Source organism: Muscardinus avellanarius, assembly GCF_963383645.1.
Source record: "Muscardinus avellanarius genome assembly, chromosome: 9".
NCBI classification, from domain to species: domain Eukaryota; kingdom Metazoa; phylum Chordata; class Mammalia; order Rodentia; family Gliridae; genus Muscardinus; species Muscardinus avellanarius.
The window spans coordinates 98,659,843-98,680,472 of record NC_137795.1 but is presented as its reverse complement, the minus strand read 5'-3'; the positions used below and the strand labels follow the sequence as shown (position 1 = coordinate 98,680,472).

At 46.8% G+C, this 20,630-nt stretch overlaps 1 protein-coding gene across 1 annotated transcript; it reads right to left on the bottom strand.

Annotated features, from left to right (window-relative positions):
• Positions 1 to 3,139: 3,139 nt before the first annotated feature.
• FMC1 (formation of mitochondrial complex V assembly factor 1 homolog) lies at positions 3,140 to 9,370 on the bottom strand (the record flags this gene model as incomplete). The annotated part of the gene is made up of 2 exons (XM_080701354.1): positions 3,140 to 3,391; positions 9,233 to 9,370. The coding sequence occupies 2 exons, from the start codon at positions 9,368 to 9,370 to the stop codon at positions 3,188 to 3,190; spliced, it is 342 nt and encodes a 113-aa protein (XP_080557480.1). The 3' UTR covers positions 3,140 to 3,187.
• Positions 9,371 to 20,630: the final 11,260 nt, after the last annotated feature.

The following is a 20,630-nucleotide window of genomic DNA, read 5'->3' as shown; positions in this document are numbered from 1 at the left end:
CTTCAGCAACCTGGCGAGACTCAACCTAGTGAGACCCAGTTTCAGAACAAAAAGGCTGGTGCTGGGGGGTCTCGCAAGGAACGTTCCTAGGTTCAATCCCTAGGACAACAGAAATATTAGTAGGTACTTTGAGAATTTATAAGGAGCAAGAGGCAATCAGTCTACCTCTGAGCTACCCCCGGCCTGATTTTCTTTCTTTTTTGGAAACACTGTGTCACTGGGTTGTTGAGAGTGCCCTAAATTGCCGGGGCTGGCCTTGAACCTACGATTCTCCTGTCTCCCGCCTCCCAAGGACTGGGATTACAGGCACGCGCACCACGCCACCTTAATACTATTGTTTTAATGTTAATCTGTTAGAAGAGAGTATTTTGAAACGCTTTATGAGTAGTTCTGTTGTTCAGACTGTACTCCTAGTGAATGAACTGAGCCATGCATTCAAAAATACTGATATAAACCGGGCGTGGTGGTGCACCCTTGTAATCCCAGTATTCCGGAAGCCGAGACAAGAGGATTGCGGTTCGCAGACAACCTCGGCTACTTAGGCCCTTTGCAACTCAGACCCTGTTTTAAAACAAAGAATAAAACCCGGGTGTGATGGCGCACGCTTGTAATCCCCGCGCTTGGGAGGCAGAGACAGGAGGATCGCGCAGGTTCGAAGCCAGCCGCGCGCGCTGGCTTAGGAGACCCTGTTTCCAAATATAAAAAAAACGTAAAAAGAGGTCTGGGAGTGTAGCCCGGAGGTAGAAGGGCTTCCAGAAACCCCAGTACCACCAAAAAAATAAAAAAATAAAAAAAATAATAAAGAATAAAACCCGGGTGTGATGGCGCACGCTTGTAATCCCCGCGCTTGGGAGGCTGAGACAGGAGGATGGCAGGGTTCAAAGCCAGCCTCAGCTACTTAGTGAGGCCCTCCGCAACTTAGTGAGACCCTGTTTCCAAATAAAATATAAAATAGGTTTGGGAGTATAGTCCAGAGGTAGAAAGCCTCTGGGTTCCACCCCCAGTACTGGGGGGAAAAAAAAACTAATATAATACATGCAATGTGGGTCAAAGGTATTTTGGACACTACAAAGATGGAGACATGGTCTTTAGCCTCAATTATGTCCACTTCTACCAGAAAAAAACGCACATATACCATAAAGGGGGCACAAATAATAAATGTTAGTAATTCAAATTTGAATAAAGTAACTCAAAGTGCTAGTAATTCAAAGAATGAGAATAAATTTATCTGAGGAGTTAAGGACAAAGAAAATGACCATTTTATTTGGTACTGAAGATTGAACCCAGAGGCATTCTACCTCCCAGATATACCTCCCTCCAGCCTGATTTTATTTATTTGGAAATAAGGTATCACTAAGTTGAGGAGGACCTTACTAAATTGCCAAGATTGGCTTTGAACTTGCATCCTCCTCCTGTCTCAGCCTCCCAAGTACTGAGATTACAAGTTTGAGCCACAACACCCAGTTTAAGGAACTATTTTAATCAAAAAAAACTAAAATTATCAGAGAGCTACTGAAGTTAGAGAGGAATAGGAGGTGATTAGAGCTATAGCATAAGCAGTTGTTGACTGAATTTAGAAATGATGAGAGGAATAGCAAAACAAGTTTTTTATTTGGTTAGCCAAAGTATACAGTGGAAACAACCCAAATAGATCAAAAGGAAAAGCAGTTTTGAGAGATTAGAAGGTAGATGTTCATGTGCTTACTCCAGCTGCCTCCCTGAATTTCTTCCCTTTGGGCTGCAACTGTGTCCCCACCTAAGGGCTCCCTGCACTCAAGGAGGTAATAACTGCGGTGTTGTTAGTCCCTACTTAATGCAGACATCTTTCTGTATCCCCTTAATTCTCCACACTAACATTACTATTTGTGTCATCTTTCTTGCCAGAACCCTAACACATCATATTTGTGTGACTTTTATAAGACATATATAATTTAGCTTTGGACAAATATATGTGTTTGTGATATATACATATCGAATATGTGGGAAGATCCACATTGGACTGTTAGTAGTGATCTGGGTGTGACGGCAATGCCTGTAATCCCAGTACTTGGGTGACTGAAACAGGAAGACTGCAGGTCCAAGACCAGCCTCAGCAACTTAATGAGATCCAGTTTCAAAACTGAAAGAGGGTTGGGGGCCAGGCATAGTGGCACATGCCTGTAATCCCAGTATTTGAGAGGCTGAGACAGGAAGACTACTGGTTCAAGAACAGCCTCAGCAAGTAGTGAGATTCTCAATCTAGCAAGACCTGTTCGAAATAAAAATAAAAAGGTGTGGTGGCATACATTTGTAATCCCAGTACTTGGGAGGGTGAGACAGGATCGCAGGTTTGCGGCCAGCCTCAGCTATTTAGACCCTCCACAATTTTGTGAGACCCTATTCAAAATAGAATAAAAAATAGGGCTGGGTGTGTACCTGGAAGGTGGAATTCCCCTGGATTCAATCCCCAGTACTGCAAATAAATAAATAAATATAAAATAGGGCTGAGGTAGCCGGGCGTGGTGGCGCACGCTTATAATCCCTGTGCTTGGGAGGCTGAGAAAGGAGGATCACACAGGTTCAAAGCCAGCCTCAGCTACTTAGTGAGGCTCTCAGCAACTTAGTGAGACCCTGTTTCCAAATAAAATATAAAAAAGGTCTGGGAGTATAGCCCGGAGGTAGAAAAGCCTCTGGGTTCCACCTCCAGTTCCACCAAAAAAAAAAAAAAAATAGGGCTGAGGTAGTATAGCTTTGTCCCTGGGTTCAATCCCGCATACCACATCCAAAAAAACCAGAATGGACTTTTATGCTAATGCCATATGAAGTGTGTGTTGAGAGAGATTGATTTGCTGGGGATTGAGTCTTTTTATTTTTAAACAGAGTCTTGCTAAGTTGTTGAGGGCCTAAGTTTGTGGAGGTTATTGGATCTGCAGTCTTCTCAGCCTCCCAAGTACTGGGATCACAGGCATGTGCCACTATGCCCAGAAAACTTATACTTTCAAAAGTATAGACCATCAATGAGCCTAATGTAAGAAGTTCAGCAAATTGACTGTAAAGGTGAAACCGTCAGTTTATTCTCCTGATCATCCAGTCAATAAAATTACAGGAAAAAAACCCTAAACTTCAAAATAAGTTTAATGATAAATACATATTGGTAGAAATGATAAAATCCTCGTAGGAAGTCAGTGTCCAAGGATTCGCTCCAATTTCATGTCTCCCAGCCCTTCCCTCCGGGCTGACGGGGTAACTGGAGACCCACCAAACCAGCAGCCTCCTCCACTGAGCGCTCACCCTTGCCATGAAATTCCTGATGAAGGGACACGTGTTTCCGGACGCTGCGCAGGAGGCAGAGATAAGTGGCAGCTTGGAAATGAAGCTCATGCTGGGCTCTACACAGCTTCTCACTGGTAACCTAGAGAAGGAGCAAGGTCAAAGAGTTATGACCCTGCTACAGGTCTGCTGAGAAAGTTTTATACACATTTTCTCAAGAAAGTAAATTGTACAGAGAAAACAAAAACATGCATATCGTCTGGTTTTTCAATGCTAGGGATAGAACCCAGGGCCTTCCTTGTGCAGGCTACGTGTGCGCTGCGCCTCACTCACACTCCCAGCCTCAGAATTTTTGCCTTGAACTGTGTTTACATCATCTTGCCTCAGCCCCCAAATATCTAGGACTACAGGCATGTTTAATACACCAAGCAACAAGCATCCTTAATAGGAGTTACACTGAATGGCTCTAAATTTTAATACTAGAAGGGGTCTCCTCCTCCCCCTCCCAGTTTCTTTTTCTTTTGCTGGGCAAACATAACTTGCCTTTTTTTTTTTTTTTTTGCAGGTTTGGGGATGAAACCCAGGGGCATTTGACCTCTGAACTATATCCTCTGCCCTACTTTTTATTCTTTATGTTTGAAACAGGGTCTCACTAAGTTGCAGAGGGCCTCACTAAGTAGCTGAGGCTGTCTGTGAATAGCGATCCTCTGGTCTCAGCCTCCCGAATGCTGGGATTACAAGCGTGCGCCACCACGGCTGGCTCCAAACATAGCTTTTAATGACATTAGTATCCAGGAGGTCCAACAGGGGTTCTGTTTGGCAACTCTAGGGTATGGGGCTCGGCCTGGCTGGACCCCTCCAGTCTGCTCCACAGCCCGACAGCTCATCTCCTGATCCCTGCCCACTGAAAAGACAACAGCTGCAGATGAACAAAGATCCCTGAGCACCAGGCCTCCCAGCACACACCAGTCTGTCAAGAGTCAACAAGGCCTTTAGCGCCTGCTTGAGGTGACCCAGGACGACTCCAACCACTCCAGGGAATGGCATTTATCAAATGTGACAAAGGTTCTTTTTTTAGCAGGTCTGGGGATGGAACTTAGGGGCGAATATTCAACCTTGGAGCTACACGCCCTGCCCTATTTTTTTACTTTTTTTTTTTTTGGTGGTACTGGAGATGGAACCCATGGGCCTTCTACCTCCGGGCTACACTCTCAGACCTATTTTATATTTTATTTGGAAACAGGGTCTCTTAAGCCAGCTGAGGCTGGCTTTGAGCCTGCATGATCCTCCTGTCTCAGCCTCCCAAGTGTGGGGATTACAAGCATGTGCCACCATGCCCTGTTCTAATTTTTTAATTCTTTATTTTGAAACAGGTCCTCACTAAATTGTGGAGGACTTAAGTAGCTGAGTCTGGCGCGAACCATGCTCCCCCAGTCTCAGCCTCATGAATGCTGGGATTACAAGTGTGTGCCACCACACCCGGCTTGTGACAAAGGTTCTTTTATAGACAGTCCTCCCAAGTTTCAATTCCTTCATTTTATAAATAAGGAAACTAAAGTCCAGTGATTAGATAATGGCAGAGATGGGAACTATAATCAGGTCACTAACACCTAATTTCACCTAAAGAATGTAGAACTTTTTTCCCTTTAAAGGGCTGCTTTAAAGCCGGGTGTGGTGGCGCACGCTTGTAATCCCCGCACTTGGGAGGCTGAGACAGGAGGATCACACAGGTTCGAAGGCAGCCTCAGCTATAGTGAGGCTCTCAGCAACTTAGTGAGACCCTGTTTCCAAATAAAATATAAAATGGGTCTGGGAGTATAGCTTCGAGGTAGAAAGCCCCTGGGTTCCACCCCCAGTACCACCAAAAAAAATAAAAAATAAAGGGCTGCTTTATTTTCTGTTTCTGTGACTTTGGTTAATGAAGCATGTAACTTTTGTTTCAAAATTTAAAATTTATTTTGTCTAAAAAACAACAGTGTTGCCGGGCGTGGTGGCGCATGCTTGTAATCCCAGCATTTGGGAGGCTGAGATCAGAGGATGTCGGTTCACGGATAGCCTCAGCTACTTAGTGAGGCCTTCCGCAACTCAGACCTGGTTTCAAAATAAAGAATAAAAAACAGGGCAGGGAGTGTCAGAGGTCGAATGCCCCTGGCTTCCATCTCCAGACCTGCAAAAAAATAAAAAATAAAAATAAAAATAAAAAATAAACAAGTGTTGAGTCAGGTATGGTGGAACACACCTGTAATCCCAGTATTTGGGAGGCTGTGACACAGGAAGATCACAGAATTGAGGCTAGCCTTAGCAAATTGGTGAGACCGTTTCGAAATGGGAAATAAAAAGGGCTGGAGGTAAACCTGCAATCCTCTAGTCTCAACCTTTCAAGTACTGCGATTATAGGCATGTGCCACATGCCCCCTCACTACTTTTTTTTTTTTTTGCGATACTGGGGATGGAATCCAGGGGCATTGCTACACCCCGACCCTATTTTATTTTTCATTTATTTATTTTTTTGTGATACTGGGGGTGGGAACCAGGGGCTTTTCTACCTCCGGGCTATACTCCCAGACCTATTTTATACTTTATTTGGAAACAGGGTCTAAGTTGCTGAGAGCCTCACTAAGTAGCTGAGGCTGGCTTCGAACCTGTGCGATCCTCCTGTCTCAGCCTCCCAAGCACGGGGATTACAAGCGGATGTGCGCCACCACACCGGCTGCCCCCCATTAACTACTCTTAATCAAATTAAGCCCCCCTTTTTTTGACATAGCTAGGGAATGAACCCAGGGCCTGCCCCATGCTTTGTAAACCGCTACTACTGAGCTATGTGCCTGAGCCCTTTTAAATTTTTATTTTGAAACAAGATCTCCCTAAATTGCACAGGCTGGCTTTGAACTTGGTGATCTTCCTGCCTCCGTCTCTTGAGTACTTGGGCTGATCTGTTGGGATTACAGGCATGTGGCAAAACACTTAAAACTTGCTTTTAGTACTGGGAACTAAATCCAGGGGCATACTGCTTCTGAACTACCCCTATCCCTTTTTACTTATTTTGAAACAGTGTCTCCCTAAATTAGGTTGCTGGCCTCAAACCTGCAATATTCCTATATTGGCCTCCCAAATACTGGGATTACAGGCATGTCCATGCAACCTGGCTCTGGCTCTAACTTTTTTTTTTTTGGTGGTGGTGGTGGTACTGGGGTTCCTGGAAGCCCTTCTACCTCCGGGCTACACTCCCAGACCTAGTTTTACATTTTTATTTGGAAACAGGGTCTCATAAGCCAGCGCACGCGGGTGCGGCTGGCTTCAAACCTGTGCGATCCTCCTGTCTCCACCTCCCAAGCGCGGGGATTACAAGCGTAGTCCACATCTACAGTGTCGTCCACATCTAAATTCACTGAATTCATTGGGAGGGGAACCACCCCTTTCTCTTTAGGGAAAATTCACTTTTCTATTTTTTTTAATTGCTTGTGATTTATTTACTTATTTATTTATATCGCTGACCCTATTCTCTTGATTCATGATTTGGGCTCAGCTGAATCAAGATCAGTATTCTATCCTACACTAATATAGAATTCCTGCTTCAAATCCCATACATGTGGGCTTATGTAATAGAAATGGATATTACCGCCGGGCGTGGTGGCACACGCTTGTAATCCCCGCGCTTGGGAGGCAGAGACAGGAGGATCACGCAGGTTCGAAGCCCGCTGCACGCGCTGGCTTAGGAGACCCTGTTTCCAAATTAAAAATGTAAAAAAAGTAGGTCTGGGAGTGTAGCCCGGAGGTAGAAGGGCTTCCAGGAACCCCAGTACCACCACCAAAAAAAAAAAAAAAAAAAAGAAAGAAATGGATATTACCCTTTGTTAATGCTTGACATTGGCCTCTCAATTGACCTCAAAAATTCTGACTAGTGCTGGGCGTGGTGAATGCTTGTAATCCCAGTACTTGGGAGGATAGGACAGGATTGCGCAAGTTCGAAGCCAGCCTCAGTAACTTAGTGAGACCCTGTTTCCAAATAAAAATATAAAATAGGTCTAGGAGTGTAGCCCAGAGGTAGAAGGCCCTTGGGTTCCATCCTCAGCACCACAAAAAAAAAAAAAAAAAAAAAAGAAAAAAATTTTTAAATAAAAAGTTAGAGCCAAAGCCGGGCGTGGTGGCACACACTGAAATCCCAGTACTGGGAGGCTAAGACTAAGATCCCAGGTTCGAAGCCAGCCTTGGGCAACTTGGCAAGGGCTTCAACAATTTAGTGAAAAACTCCGTTTCAAAATAATAAGTAAACCAGGCGTGCTCTTGCACGCTTGCAATACCAGTATTTGGGAGGCTGAGACCTGAGGACAGCAGGTTTGCCACTAGCCTCAGCTACTTAGTGAGGCCCTCCACAATTTAGACCCTGCTTCAAAATAAACAATGAAAAATAGGGTTGGAAGCTAGGCTGGTGGTGCATGCTTGTAATCCCAGTATTTGAGAGGTTGAGTCAGGAGGATTACAAATTCCTGGCCAGGCTCAGCTACTTAGTGAGGCCATCTGTAACTTGATGAGACTATGTTGCAAACTAAAAAATAGGGCTGGGGGCGTAGCACAGAAGAAGAATGCCCTTGGGTTCAATCCCCAGTACATTAAAAAAAAAAAAAAAAAAAAAGATCCTATTAGGAACCAGCTAGCCCAAGTTCTGGTTGTTTTGGTTATTTTTTTTCTCCTAGACTGCAAAAATTGAACTAAGTGGTGCTCTTTCACTGAGCTACATCCTGTCCATCTCGCCCACACACCTATTTTTGGTACTGAGGAGTGATCCCTGGGATGTTCTACCACTGAGCTACACCTCCAGCCCTTTTTTCTTTTTTTTGGTGGTACTGGGGGTGGAACCCAGAGGCTTTCTACCTCCGGGCTATACTCCCAAGCCTTTTTTATTATTATTTTATTTGGAAACAGGGTCTCACTAAGTTGCAGAGAGCCTCACTAAGTAGCTGAGGCTGGCTTCGAGCCCGAGCGATCCTCCTGTCTCAGCCTCCCAAGCGCGGTGATTACAAGCGTGCGCCACCACGCCCGGCTTCCTTTTCATTTTTTTAACTTTTTAACAGTCTCACAAAGTTGCTAAGGCGGGCCTCGAACCTGCAATTTTCCTGTCTCAGCCTCTGAAATAGTATTACTATTCTGATTATTCTTGTACAGTAACTGTATCTGAACTTCAGGTGCCCCGTTTGGAAAATTAAAATCTTCCATGAGGTCTTGCATGAGGGGACATAAGCAGGGATTTCACAAAGGTCCTGCATAAGGATGGTGGTCATACGTTTATATTAATCTGCTACGTATCTGAGCCAGGCTTGGTGGTGCTCCCCTATAAACGAAATACTTGGGGGAAACAGAGGAATCAAGGGTTCGAATTTGTCTTAGTAACTTGGCCAGATCCTCAGATACTTACGGAGACCTTCAAAGTACAAAATTAAAATGCACAAGGTGTAGCTTGGAGGTAGAGCGCCCCCCTGGGTTCCATCCCCAGTATGGAGGTGTGGGAAGGGAACATAACTGGTCCTTAGCAAGCTAATGCTGTAACCTGCTTAGAGAACCGCTCTACAAGCCACCATCTTCCTAAGTGGTGCAAGAGATACAAAAAATGCGCAGTTTCTACTCGCTAAAAGATCGAAACTTTCTTCGCCTCGTTAATGGTTTTCTTTCTGCCTCCAAAACAGCTCCTCAGACTAGCTCTGGTGGGGGAGGAGCAGCGCCGGGTGGGTGCGGTGCCTTGAAGTGCGGTGTCCCTGCCCGGCACCGCGCCTCAATTTCGTCCCCTCCCCCCGCCGCCTCCATTCCGCCTTCTCTCGACTTCCCCGCCCCCCACGAGCCAATTAAATTCTCGGGGCGGCTCCACCTCGCGGGCAAGGTCCAAGCGGCCACGCTCCCTGCCGGCCCTGCTTCGGCGGCCCGCCGCGGACCCGCACCCGCCCGGCCCGCGCAGGCCGCCTCGGCCTCCCTCCGGGACTCGCTTCCGTACCCGATGTGCACGGAAGGCCTTCACCAGGTACCGGTAGGCCGCGGAGTCCCGGTAGGGTCGCCCGGTGCCCGCGTGCAGGTGACGCAACTCCCGAAGAAGGGCTCGCAGAGTGCGCGCCGGGGACCCCAAGGCCGCCATAGCGCGTCCTGCCAGCGCCGAGCGCCTGCCCCGCCCCGCGCTCTCACGTCGCCCAGGGCGGAGGAGCGGCGAGCTCCGGACGTCGCCCCGCCTTCCACGTCACGGGAGCGACCGAGTGCCGAGCTCTGACCCCGCCCTTCGCGTCGCCGAGCGTCGACCCTCTGGCCCCGCCCCTCACGTCGCCGAGCTGGAGCCTCAGGCCCCGCCCCCTCGCGTCGCCGATGGCCGCTGAGCACCGAGCTCTGGCCCGGCCTCGCCCCGCCCCCCACGTCGCGGGGACGGCCGGTGCGGCCGGCTTTCCCTGGCCGCGGCCGCCCACCGAGCGCCCGGCCTGCAGAGACGCGGAGAGAAAGGGCATCTCGGAAGAAGCGGGCGGCGGACTCCGCTTGACACCGAGCACGCTGAAAGATCTTTTAACGTCTCCTAAAAGATCGGAATTCAACGAAGGGAGAGACTCCCCAGTAGTTTGAAGGGTCGACGGCTGAGAGAAGAGGGAGGACCCTGGCTCACAAAGTAACCTCACAGCTAGGGAAGCCACATGTACACTGTTCCCGTTTTAAAAAACCTAGTTGCTGAAGGAAAATACAATGCCACCCCAGATGGGACTCGAACCCACAATCCCTGGCTTAGGAGGCCAATGCCTTATCCATTAGGCCACTGGGGCTTCTGCGAGTGTGGCGATCAAGCAGTCTATTCAATTTTTTTAACTCGTTTATACGTCATCGTCACTTAACTTTCGTTTTACCCTATCCTGGAAAACCACACCTAGTACCAACGTGGGGCGCGAAGCATGCTGGGAGTTGTAGTTTAGAGAAAAGAAGCCCGGTTACAGATCCAAAGGGTTTACCCTCCGAACAGCGCCGGCGAGCCGTTGGCCCAGCGAGCGCGCGCGCGCGCCGGCGGCACGCAGCCCCGCGCCTGCGCAGAAGCAGGCGTGGACGCCGCGGGGCCGTGCGCGCTCCGCCAGCCGACCGGATCTTGAGGCCCGCCCTCTGAACGCGCGCTTGGCCCGTGTCACCGGAAGCAGCCGGGCCCCTTCCGGTGTCCGGGGCTTTCGGGTCTCAGGTTTATTCCAGCCGCCGTTAGGTGGCGTCAGCAGCGGTCAGACTTTATTTCCGGTCGAAGCATTGAGGCCATTTCCGCACAGCCATGGCGTGTGGGAAACGTATGCAGACGTTGAATTCGGGGGTTAGCGATGGACACGGGATCGCCGAAAATTGATAATTAATTCATCAGAGAATAGAAATAATTAGTTCGTTTTCGGGTTCTCTTTCTAAATGTACAAGGACACATAGCTTCTACGAGTCACCTGGACCTGTTACTTGTCTCAGCGACGTTACCCGATGCTTAAAATTCTCATTGGTCCTCCATTCTTTCTAAAATTGACATGCCTACTTGAATTCGCCCTTGCACGCACACGCACACATGCATAAATGTATGTGGTACTGGAGATTGAAACCAGAGGCATTTTACTTCTAAACTATTTTCCCAGCTTTCCCCCCCCCCCTTTTTTTTGGGGATACTGAGGATGGAACCAAGGGGCCTCCTACCTCCAAGCTACACCCCCAGCCTTATTTATTTATTTATTTATTTATTTATTTATTTATTTATTTATTTATTTTTGAAACAGGGTCTCATTAAGTAGTTGAAGCTGGCCGCGAACCGTGAGCCTCCTGTCTCAGCCTCCCAAATGGTCGGATTACAAGCTTGTGCCACCACGCCCCACCCCTTTTTCATTTTTTGTTTGTAAACAGTCTCACTAGGTTGCTGAAAATCAAGCTAAGTTGCTGAGGCTGGCCTCAAACCTGTGATTGGCCTGTCTCAGCTTCCCAAATACTGGAACTTTGGGTGTGTGCCACCACACCCAGCTCCTTGCTTCTGTAAGTGTGTGACTGGGGTGGTGCTGGGGATTGAACCCAGGAACATTCTACCTCTGAGCTACACCCCCAGACCTGTCTTTTGAAACAAGGTCTGGCTAAGTTGCAGGGGTCCTTGCTAAATTGCTGAAGCTGGTTGTGAACCTAGAATCCTATTTCTACAGCTTCCCAAGTACTGGGATTACAGGAGTAGGCCACCATACCCAGCTCCTTTTATTATTGTTGTTTTTTTTATTTTTTGGTATTGAGGATGGAACACCAAAGGTGTTTTTCCAAACTAAACCCCCAACCTAATTTCTTATTTGGAAATAGGGTCTAGCTAGTTAGCTGAGAGCCTCACTAATAGGGTCTAGCTAGTTTGCTGAGGCTGGCTTTGAACCTTCGAAACTCCTGTCAGCCTCCCAAGTACTGAGATTACAAGTGTGTTTCTGACTCCTTGTTTATATATTAATTTACAACTCTCACCATTTGTTTCTTGTCATCCTCTGCTCCAGATATATGAATTCTTCCTCTCTCTCTCTCTTTATCTCTCTTACACACACACACACACACACACACACACACACACACACACACACACACCATACATTTTTATTCACTTTGCCTGAAAAATAACTATTTGCATTAAGATTCTCGCTTGCTCTTGGGTCTTTGTCTTAACTGTGGAATCAAACTTAGACACTGCTTTAGGCCCTTGTGGACAATATGGCAAGGTTCAAATGATTCTGTCTCTTCTGATCTCCTGTTTCCTTTTACTTACTCATCAGACCATGTTGTAGGTATCTGCTTTAGTCATCTGACTGGGAGAGTGTTCCATTCCAGAAATCCTGTGTCTAGCAGAAAAGTGTTCCTTCAGGCACCTTCTCTAGAACTCTAAGGCTCCCTTTGGGCACAGTGGCTACAGGACATAAGCTGTTGAGCAGAAATGACAAGCAAAAGTGGAACATTAAGCCTCAGCGGGTAAAGCAGGCTTGATGGGACCCGGCCGCCTGGTGAGCACCTAGCCTGCTCCCCCAGGGGCAGCCTCTGCTCAGCTCCATGGATTGCTGCCATTTAGGAAAACAGTATTGTCAAGAAATTTATTTTTGTAAGCTGAGAATGATGGCTCACTTGAAAAGCTGATATAGGAATATCAAAAGTTTGAGGCCAGTGTCAGCAACTTAGTAAAATCCTGTTTCAAAAATTTAAAATAAGCCAGGCGTGGTGGTGCCCTTTGTAATCCCAGCATTCGGCAGACTGAGACAAGAGGGTCACGGTTTGCGGACAGCCTCAGCTACTCAGTGAGGCTCTTTGCAACTCAGTGAGACCCTGTTTCAAAATAAAATAGGGCAGGGGGTGTAGCTCGGAGATCAAATTCTCCTGGGTTCCATCCTCAGACCCGCAAAAAAAAAAAAAAAAATTAAAATAATCTTGCCGGGCATGGTAGCGCAAGTTTGTAATCCCAGCGTTTGGGAGGCTCAGACAGGAGGATCCCGCAAATTTGAAGCCAGCTTCAGCTACTTAGGCTCTCAGCAACTTTGTGAGACCCTGTTTCCAAATAAAGTATAAAATAGGTCTGGGAGTATGGCCTGGAGGCAGAAAGCCCCTGGTTTCCATACCTAGTACCACCACCAAAAAAAAAAGAAAAATTGATTAAAATTTTTAAAAGGGCTGGGGGTATGGAGGTAGAATGACCCTAGTTTCAGTCCCCAACACACACACACACACACACACACACACACACACACACACATCCATCTTTTAAATATTCTTCTAAATTAATACTTTATTTATTTACATATTTTGGTCCTAGGTAATTCTACTTTCAAGCTATGAAGCCATCCCTTTTCTGTTTTATATTTTGAAACATGCCGTGTTTGTTTAGTTGTTAAAGGTGTCATTAAGTGGCTGAGGCTGGCCTGAAACTTGTGATCCTCCTCTCAGGCTCCCAAGGACTGGGATTATACAGGCCAACGCACTACACCCAGCTAATTTCTTTTTCTTTCATTATTATTATTATTAATTATTATTATTATTATTATTATTATTATTATTATTTATTTTGGTGGTACTGGGGTTCCTGGAAATCCTTCTACCTGCAGGCTACAATCCCAGGCCTATTTTATATTTTTATTTCGAAACAGGGTCTCTTAAGCCAGCAAGGCTGGCTTCGAACCAACGCAATCCTCCTGTCTCTCCCTCCCAAGTGCAGGGATTACAAGCGTGCGCCACCACGCCCAGCACACCCACCTAATTAATGCTTGCCAGGACTACATTCTAAGTCAGGCATGGTAGTACACAACTGTAGTCCCAGGAGGCTGAGACAGGAGGTTCTCAGGTTTGAGAACAGCCTCAGCCAGCCACTTAGGGAGACCCTCAACAACATAGAGACACCCTGTTTAAAAACAACATAGAGACACCCTGTTTAAAAACAACATAGAGACACCCTGTTTAAAAACAACATAGAGACACCCTGTTTTTTAAAAATAAAGAAAAAGGGCTGGGCATGCCATTCCTATGTAGAATACCCCTGGATTCAATGCCCAGTGCCAGAAAGGAAGGGAGAGAGGAAGAAGAAATGAAAATGAGCAGCTTGCTGAGTTGATCAGGACCTGGCTCGATGGCTGAGGCTGCTCACCTCCATCCTGACGTCACATTATGCGGTCCTCCCAGCTCTGTGATAATAGGGGAGTTTGGGACACCCGTGCCCTCTGCCTGTGGCCCCAGGGGAATGGGCCTCCGATGGTCCAGTGCAGTAGCCGGCTACCTGGCTCTGCATACAGGGGTCTGGGGGAATAAGCTGTCGGGACAGATGAAAGAGCGTGTAGACTGTGGTGCCTTGCTTAACCTTGGGAGGAGGCCGAGGAGGCTTCAGTGAGCCCCTGAACCAGGTGTTCTGACCACAGACCCCACAAGCCTGACATGTCTTGGAGGCCCCATCAGCACCGTGAGTCATCTTGTGATTGTTGGACCGATGTCACCCACACCTATCTCCTCCTACCCGCCCCTCGCCAACGACTCCCATGAAAGATGAGCCATGAAGCACCTCTGGAGACGACCCGCATTCCCCCTTGAATGTGTATTTCTTGCTTTCCTAAATCATTCCCCTCGTAGGTCTACTCTTTCTCTTGGAAATTGTTTTCTAAAATGCCTCTCCACCACAACCTAGATGAGTCTCTGTGTGTACACAAATGCTTCCGCCATCTGTGATGCTGTATATTTGTATCTGAAAGCAGAGACTTCTAAATGTTTTGGTAGTGTACCCAAACTAGTTAAAATCTTGTGCCTTCCCTATAGGTATTGATTGATTGATTGATTGATTGATCGATTGTGGGTCTGAGGATGGAACCCAGGGGCATTTGACCTCCAAGCTACACCCCCTGCCCTATTTTTAATTCTTTTTTTTTTTGAAGAGTTAAAGAAGTTTATTAGAAAGATAGAAATACAGAAAATAGAGCCAGGTGTGGTGGCGCACACTTGTAATCCCTGCGCTTGGGAGGCTGAGACAGGAGGATCGTGTAGGTTCGAAGCCAGCCTCAGCTGGCTTAAGAGACCCTGTTTCCAAATAAAATATAAAATAGGTCTGGGAGTATAGCCCAGAGGTAGAGGGCCCCTGGGTTCTATCCCCAGTACCACAAAAAAATAAATAAATAAAATAAAAAATACAGAGAATAGAAAAACAGAAAATAGTTACAGCCCCATGCCAAAATGGCATGAGGGAGGAGGGTGGCCCGGGCTAACTCACCACTCCCATTATTCATTATTTTGAAACAGGGTCTCATTAAGTTGTGGAGGGTCTCTCTCACTAAGTAGCTGAGGCTGTTTGCAAATCACGATCCTCCTCACTCAGCTTCCCAAATGCTGGGATTATAAGTGTGCGCCGTCACGCCTGGCTCCCCTATAGGTTTATGTATTTATTTTAAAATCATATACATGAGCTGGGCGTGGTGGCACACGCGTGTAATCCCCGCGCTTGGGAGGCTGAGACAGGAGGATCACACGGGTTCGAAGCCAGCCTCAGCTACGTAGTGAGGCTCTCAGCAACTTAGTGAGACCCTGTTTCCAAATAAAATGTAAAATAGGTCTGGGAGTATAGCCCGGAGGTAGAAAGCCTCTGGGTTCCATCCCCAGTACCACCAAAAAAAATTAAATAAATAAATATAAAATGATATACAAGCCGGGCGTGGTGGCGCACGCTTGTAATCCCAGCATTCGGGAGGCTGAGACCTGGAGGATCGCGGTTCGCAGACAGCCTCAGCTACTTAGTGAGGCCCTCTGCAACTCAGTGAGACCCGGTTTCAAAATAAAGAATAAAAAATAGGGCAGGGGGTGTAGCTCGGAGGTCAAATGCCCCTGGGTTCCATCCCCAGACCCGCAAAAAAAAAAAAAAAAAAAGATATACATGATACATGTACCACTGAGTCAATGAAGTGTGTGTTATAAAGCATTCATAAGCCGGGTGTGGTGGCGCATGCTTGTAATCCCCGCGCTTGGGAGGCAGAGACAGGAGGATCGCGCAGGTTCGAAGCCAGCCGTGCGCGCTGGCTTAGGAGACCCTGTTTCCAAATAAAAATGTAAAAATAGGTCTGGGAGTGTAGCCCGGAGGTAGAAGGGCTTCCAGGAACCCCAGTACCACCAAAATAAATAAATAAATAAATAAAGCATTCACAAAATAGAAATGACATTAACAAAATAACATTTTGAAAATATCTTTATTTATTAACAGTAAAAAAGCCATAATTTCCTTAGTAAAGATCATTGCTCGTTTTATTGAAAACCATGTAATTCAATGTGTTTGATTATTTTTAAAACTCTTTAACATTATTTGGGGAAACAAAATCACACAGTGATAGACATTTCTAAACATCCCTTTTCAAATTTGTCTCTTCATAGCATGAGTTTCTTTTAAAAATGGTAGTGTCTCATTTATAGCTAAAAAAAAAAAAAAATCACTATTAAGGAGACCCATTAAGTATGTTTGCTTCTTTCAAAATGTCAGAGGCAGCTGTTATCAGTCAGGGTTCAGTAAAAAAACGAGAAACCACTATAGATAGGCCTTTCCAGCAGGGAGGGGTGGAGTGTAGGGCACTTAGCTGCCTCTGGCACTAGCAGAAGGGCCCCGGGAGCTGGGAGTTGGGGCAAGTTTCCTGCAAGTGTAGTTCAGAGTGCAGGAGGTCGATGGTTGCTGTCACCCAGGTCAAAAAAAACCCCAGGAGCCTGCAGTTGACCTCTGTGGCTCCAGAGTTCTGGCTGCTTGCTGTCTACGGCACAACTTTTAAATCTACCTCAGCCTCTGAGTCCGGTCAGAGGAGAAACAACAGTCCTTTTTCCCTCCCACCTAGGAGACCTAGCTTGGCTGGACACACCAGCAAGGAGGACTGGCATTGAGAACCCTGAAGCAAAGGAGTCTGGGAAATGTAGTTTCTATGTTTCTAGTTCCTGTAATACTGACAGCAGCCTGTAGGGATGTGGGAATGAAGGCTGGTTGCCAAAACCCACACAGCAGCATGCTCCTGAGAGCCTCTTGTCAGCAGAAAAAGGTCAGCAAACAAGTGAAGATTGTGAAGAAAACCAGGTGATTGATTTTGACCTTTGCCAACTCTCGTGTATGAGAATGTCATGGCTACTTCCGGTTACATGGTAGTTTCTGCTACTTAAGAAGGTCTTTTTAATCAAATCAGTTCCACTGATAACATTCTAATGCGCATCTACGTCACAGATCATATTGTATTCAGAATGCAGGACCATTAGCGAGGAAGCGAAACAAGCTATTCCTTCCCGCCGCCGCCCTGGAAGCTCGCAGGCGGCTTCCTTCGGGTGGTTCTCACAGCCTGTCCAGGAATCACAGGATAATCTTCTTTGGTTTTAGCCAAGCCCAGTCCATATAACTTGAAAACTCCAAGCTTTAACTGATGAAACTTCTCCCATCCCAGCTGTGGCTGCCACAGGCTGGCTGGAGGACACACCAGGCCAGCTCCTCGCCCTCAAATGCCACCTTCCTTTGAACAAGCTGAAGTACAAACAGAAACTTCATTGTTTTCTCCTGGGTGCTCCTACCAATCGGCCTGGCTAATGTATAGCTTTTCCATTCTCTTCTGGGTAACGCCCAGGTTAAGAGTTCTCTCATATCTATCCTTATTATTACCTTTAAAATAGTCTCTTTTTCTAGGTACCAACACATGTCAGCCAGTGTAATACCACAATTTGAAGTGTCCTTTAACGAAAACTTCCCTCCTCCAGAGCATCGGGAGGGAGGGAGGTCCAGGGAGCAAGGTCATGGTCGCATCCTTTCTGCTTGTCCAGCGCCAGCCCTGGGGCCGCTCCCAGGAAAGGAGGGGCCGGGTCCTCGCCAGGTGGTGTCGTCGCTGGCCGAGTGAGGTCTGGAACGGCAGCCTCACTTCTTGTCTCCTTGAACTTGCTCAGGGGTTCCCAAGAGCTTCTCCAACCCTGGGTTCTCTCTCCTGCCGTTCCCTGGAGGCCGGGCCCTCTCCTTGGACACCAGAACCCCTCCCCTCCATCAAGGCCACCCCCAAATCCCTCTGAGTGTGTTCCTTTGATTAGATGCCTTCTCAAAATAGCCACAGAGACCTCCCATTCTGGCACAGCACGCGGGCCCACAGGTACTCTGGGGTGCAGGCCAGTCCACAGGCGGCTGACCTCCTAGGCTGCATCTCGAGACTCGGGCTGAGCCAGAGGCCTGTCCCCATGTCCCTCAGACTCTAGAAGATGTGCCACGCTGCCCACATGGCCCTCTTGAAGGGGCCCTCGTTGAGCATGAGGTGAAGAGGAGGCACCCACACACGTGCTTGGGGAGAAGGGCAATGTCCAGCAGCCGGGCCAGTGCTTCCAAAGGCATCCTCGCCCTTCCGCCGCACCCGGAGGTGCCGCTGGCCGATCCTTCCCGATCCTTCCCGCACAGAGCTGCTGTGGCTAAGGGCTGTGCAGGCTCTCGGCAGGGCCGCACGGCGATCTAGCTCCTCCGCCCTGAGTATGTGCAAAAACTTGCCACCTACTGTTTTGTTCTCAGCCTGTGTGGTCTCTGGTGGAACTGATACAGAAAGTCATTTTAGTTAAGGAAGTTGCCATAGTTAATCTCTCTTCCTTCTGGAATACCTGCTTTTTTTTTTTTATTTTCTTTTTTGGTATTTGGTACTGGGGATGGAACCCAGGGGCATTCTACCTCTGAGCTATAATCCCCCACCCCTGTTTTTATTCTTTATTTTGGAACAGGGTCTCACTAAGTTGCAAAGGGCCTCACAAATTGCTGAGGCTGGTTGAGAACCTGTGACCCTCCTGTCTCAGCCTCCCAAGTACTGGGATTACAAATGTGTGCCACCATGCCTGACTTGAAATACCTGCCCTTACATTAGGATGCCTGATACACTGTGGGCTGTGTGAAGATAGCTAAGTAAGGAACTACTAAATATTTATATATTATGTTCTTATATTCCAATGGCTATTTTGACACAAAATAGATATAGGATGTTAGTTTTTGACATTATGAAAAATTAGATGGGCAGAGAAATCTCTGTCAGTAGAGAATGTCTTAATGTGTTGGTTGCAATTTTTCTTTTAGGGGCATTCTACCTCTGAACAACACCCCCAGCCCTATTTTTTATTCTTTATTTTGAAACAGGGTCTCACAAAGTGTGGAGGGCTTCACTAAGTAGCTGAGGCTGGCCACAAACCAGCAATCCTCCAGTCTCAGCCTCCCAACTACTGGGATTACAAATCCAGTTTGCTGGTTGAAATTTGAATGAGCGGACCTGTAATTCTAGCACTTGAGAAGCTGAGACAGAAGGATCACAGGTTCAAGGGCAGACTCAGCAAGTGGTGAGACTCCGGTTTCTACCTCCCAAGCACTGGGATTATAAGCATGTGCTATATGACTTTTCTGTCTTAATACAGCTGTGGGTGGTGACAGGGTGGGGAACCTCCAAGAACGCTTAATCCCCAGCATTAATATCCCAAGGAGCCTGAAGGATGCAAACTCAGATACTCTTTATTTAATTTTAGTCTTTTTTTTTTTTTTTTTTTTTTGCAGGTCTGGGGATGGGACCCAGGGGTGCTCAACCTCCAAGGTGCACCCCTGCCCTATTTTTTTTATTATTTATTTTGAAACAGGGTCTCACTAAGCTGTGGAGGGCCTCAGTAAGTAGCTGAGGCTGTCCATGAACCGCAATCTTCCAGTCTCAGCCTCCCTAATGCTGGGGTTACAAGTGTGCACCACCACGCCCAGCTTCAGATACTCTTTAAAAGAATGCACTTTTACTTGGGAGCCTGAGATGGGAGGATTGCAGGTTCACAGACAGCCTCAGCTACTTAGGTCCTCTGCACTTAGTGAGACTCTATTTCAAAGTAAATAATAAAAAGAATATACCAGGACCAGGTGTGGTGGCACACAACTGTAATCCCAGCATTTAGGGGACAGAGACAAGAGGATCACAGTTCATGGCCAGCCTCAGCTACTTAGTGAGGCCTCTTGCAACTCAGTGAGACCCTGTTTCAAAATAAAGACTAGAGGCGGGTGTGGTGGCGCACACGCTGGAAATCCCAGCATTCAGGATGCTAATACCAGGGGATGGTGGTTCGCGGACAGCCTCAGCTACTTAGTGAGGCCCTCTGCAATTAGTGAGACCCTGTTTCAAAGTAAAGAATAAAAAATAGGGCAGAGGGTGTAGCTCAGAGGTCAAATGCTCCTAGGTTCCACCCCCAAACCTGCAAAACAAAGAAAAAATTAGGGCTCGGGGTGTCACTCAGAGGTAGAATGCCCTGGGTTCCATCCCCAGTACTGGGAAAAAAAAAAAAAAATATATATATATATATATATATATGCACACCAACATCAATCTCAGTATTCTATATTGGTAAGGGGGAAATGAGAAGGGAGACCAAATGCTGTGTGCATGTATGTCACTGACAACATGATTTACATTGTGATGTGAGACTATAATGCTCCTATAAAAGCATATTATAAAAAATAATAAAAAATTATGCCCCAGCCAGATGTGGTGAAACACGCTGGGGAGGCTGAGACAGGAGGATCGCACAGGTTCGAAGCCAGCCTCAGCTACTGAGTGAGGCTCTCTGCAATTTAGTGAGACCCTGTTTCCAAATAAAGTATAAAATAGGTCTGGAGTCTAGCCCGGAGGTAGAAAAGCCCCTGAGTTCCACTGCCAGCACCACAAAAAAAGAAAGAGAAAGAAAGGAAGAAAGAAAGAAAGAAAGGAAGAAAGAAAGAAAGAAAGAAAGAAAGAAAGAAAGAAAGAAAGAGGAAAAAAATGAATGCATTTTAAATCCAGCTCTCAAAGGAAACTCCTAATTATAATTCCAAGGTACAGGGAGATAATTAAAAATTACCAATCACAACAGAAATACACCTTGAGCAAGTTAGTGGAAAAGGA